Below are 1,241 nucleotides of genomic sequence, written 5' to 3' on the forward strand. Positions count from 1 at the left end.
AACGACGCCTTCAAGGTACTGAGTCCGGCATGGAATAGCCTGGCGGACTTCGGGAGCTTCTTGTGGGACCAGGAGAACAACGCCTCCGACACAACAATGAAGTCGGAAACTGGTTTCCAGTTGAGTTTCCCCATGAGGTCCCTCATGACCCAGTCTCCGATGTAAACCACATGAGCCTTGTGGGGGTTAATCATCCTGTGAATCTGCTCAAACTTGGCCTTGACTTCCTCTTGGTTCCGCTTTCGAACGTTTCTTCCGTGCGTTGAGAGGTCAGAGGTTATGATTGGCAGAACGACTACAGCGGCCTTTTCGATGTCGTTAACTCTCCAAGGGTGGAAGCGGAGATGGTGGAGGAACATGAACTCGGCGCAGATTTTCTCATGATAACCGCACTGAAATGGAACGTTCATCAACTTGTCCCATTCCTCGTCATCATACATGTAAAAGGGGACTCTACCCAAGGGCTGTCTCCACTGCAAATCCTCATACGACACCCTCGGAAGCCGGTCAGACCACTGCTTCCACGGCACGGGACCGACGAGACGTCCCTCAATTGTTGCTGCTGGTTCCGCTTTGAACTTCTTCTTACTCACTGTTACCTGCGAAGGCAACGCAGTCGACGCGACAGATGTAGTCGCAGGAAACGGAGCACTAGCGCTTCTCTGCACCAGTGCTGTGATGGACGAAATGGCCACTGCCACTGCCAAAAAGGTTTGCAGAGACAAAGGCCTCATCTGCAATATTACTGAGATTAATTAAGATTGAGTCTAGACGAAGACAATCAACCGGAAGACACAGACGTCGTATCCGAGGGTGACAATTTCCGAGTCGCTCAGGATTTGAGTTTACGTACAGATAAAAGGCGCTGGGCCTCTGCTGCCCTTGCTACTTCAGACGATGCTTCGGAGATCCCTCAGAGACTTGACGAAGACGACTCACTGGCGGCTATTGACAAGGAACGCGTTGCTTATGTGGTTTCCTCGATGAAATCTCTCATCGTCGGACCGGCGATGACCGCCCTTGTCACTGGACCCGTCGTCAAGTCAATGATTGCCATTGCTAAGATAGTAACAGGCCATCCGTTGATCGCGATATCTGCTCTGCTGGTGTACTATGATTACGGGCGTACTATGATACGACATATAGGTTCTATGTGTCCACACCCCGCAGTATTTCATGACGGGCACAGTATTTACCATAGAATTCTGATAACCTTATCAATGCGAGCCTTCTCTACTGCT

At 50.6% G+C, this 1,241-nt stretch overlaps 1 protein-coding gene across 1 annotated transcript; it reads right to left on the reverse strand.

Annotated features, from left to right (window-relative positions):
* On the reverse strand, nt 1–734 carry KVP17_005265 (uncharacterized protein; the record flags this gene model as incomplete). The annotated part of the gene is made up of 1 exon (XM_068515070.1): nt 1–734. A coding segment is annotated over one exon (734 nt), but the record flags the coding sequence as incomplete, so codon positions are not given.
* Between the last annotated feature and the right edge of the window lie 507 nt (nt 735–1,241).

This window comes from the organism of the source record quoted next (genome assembly GCF_019968985.1).
Source record: "MAG: Porospora cf. gigantea B chromosome Unknown PgB_NODE_9947_length_1241_cov_115.422, whole genome shotgun sequence".
In the NCBI taxonomy this organism is placed as follows: Eukaryota; Apicomplexa; class Conoidasida; order Eugregarinorida; family Porosporidae; genus Porospora; species Porospora cf. gigantea B.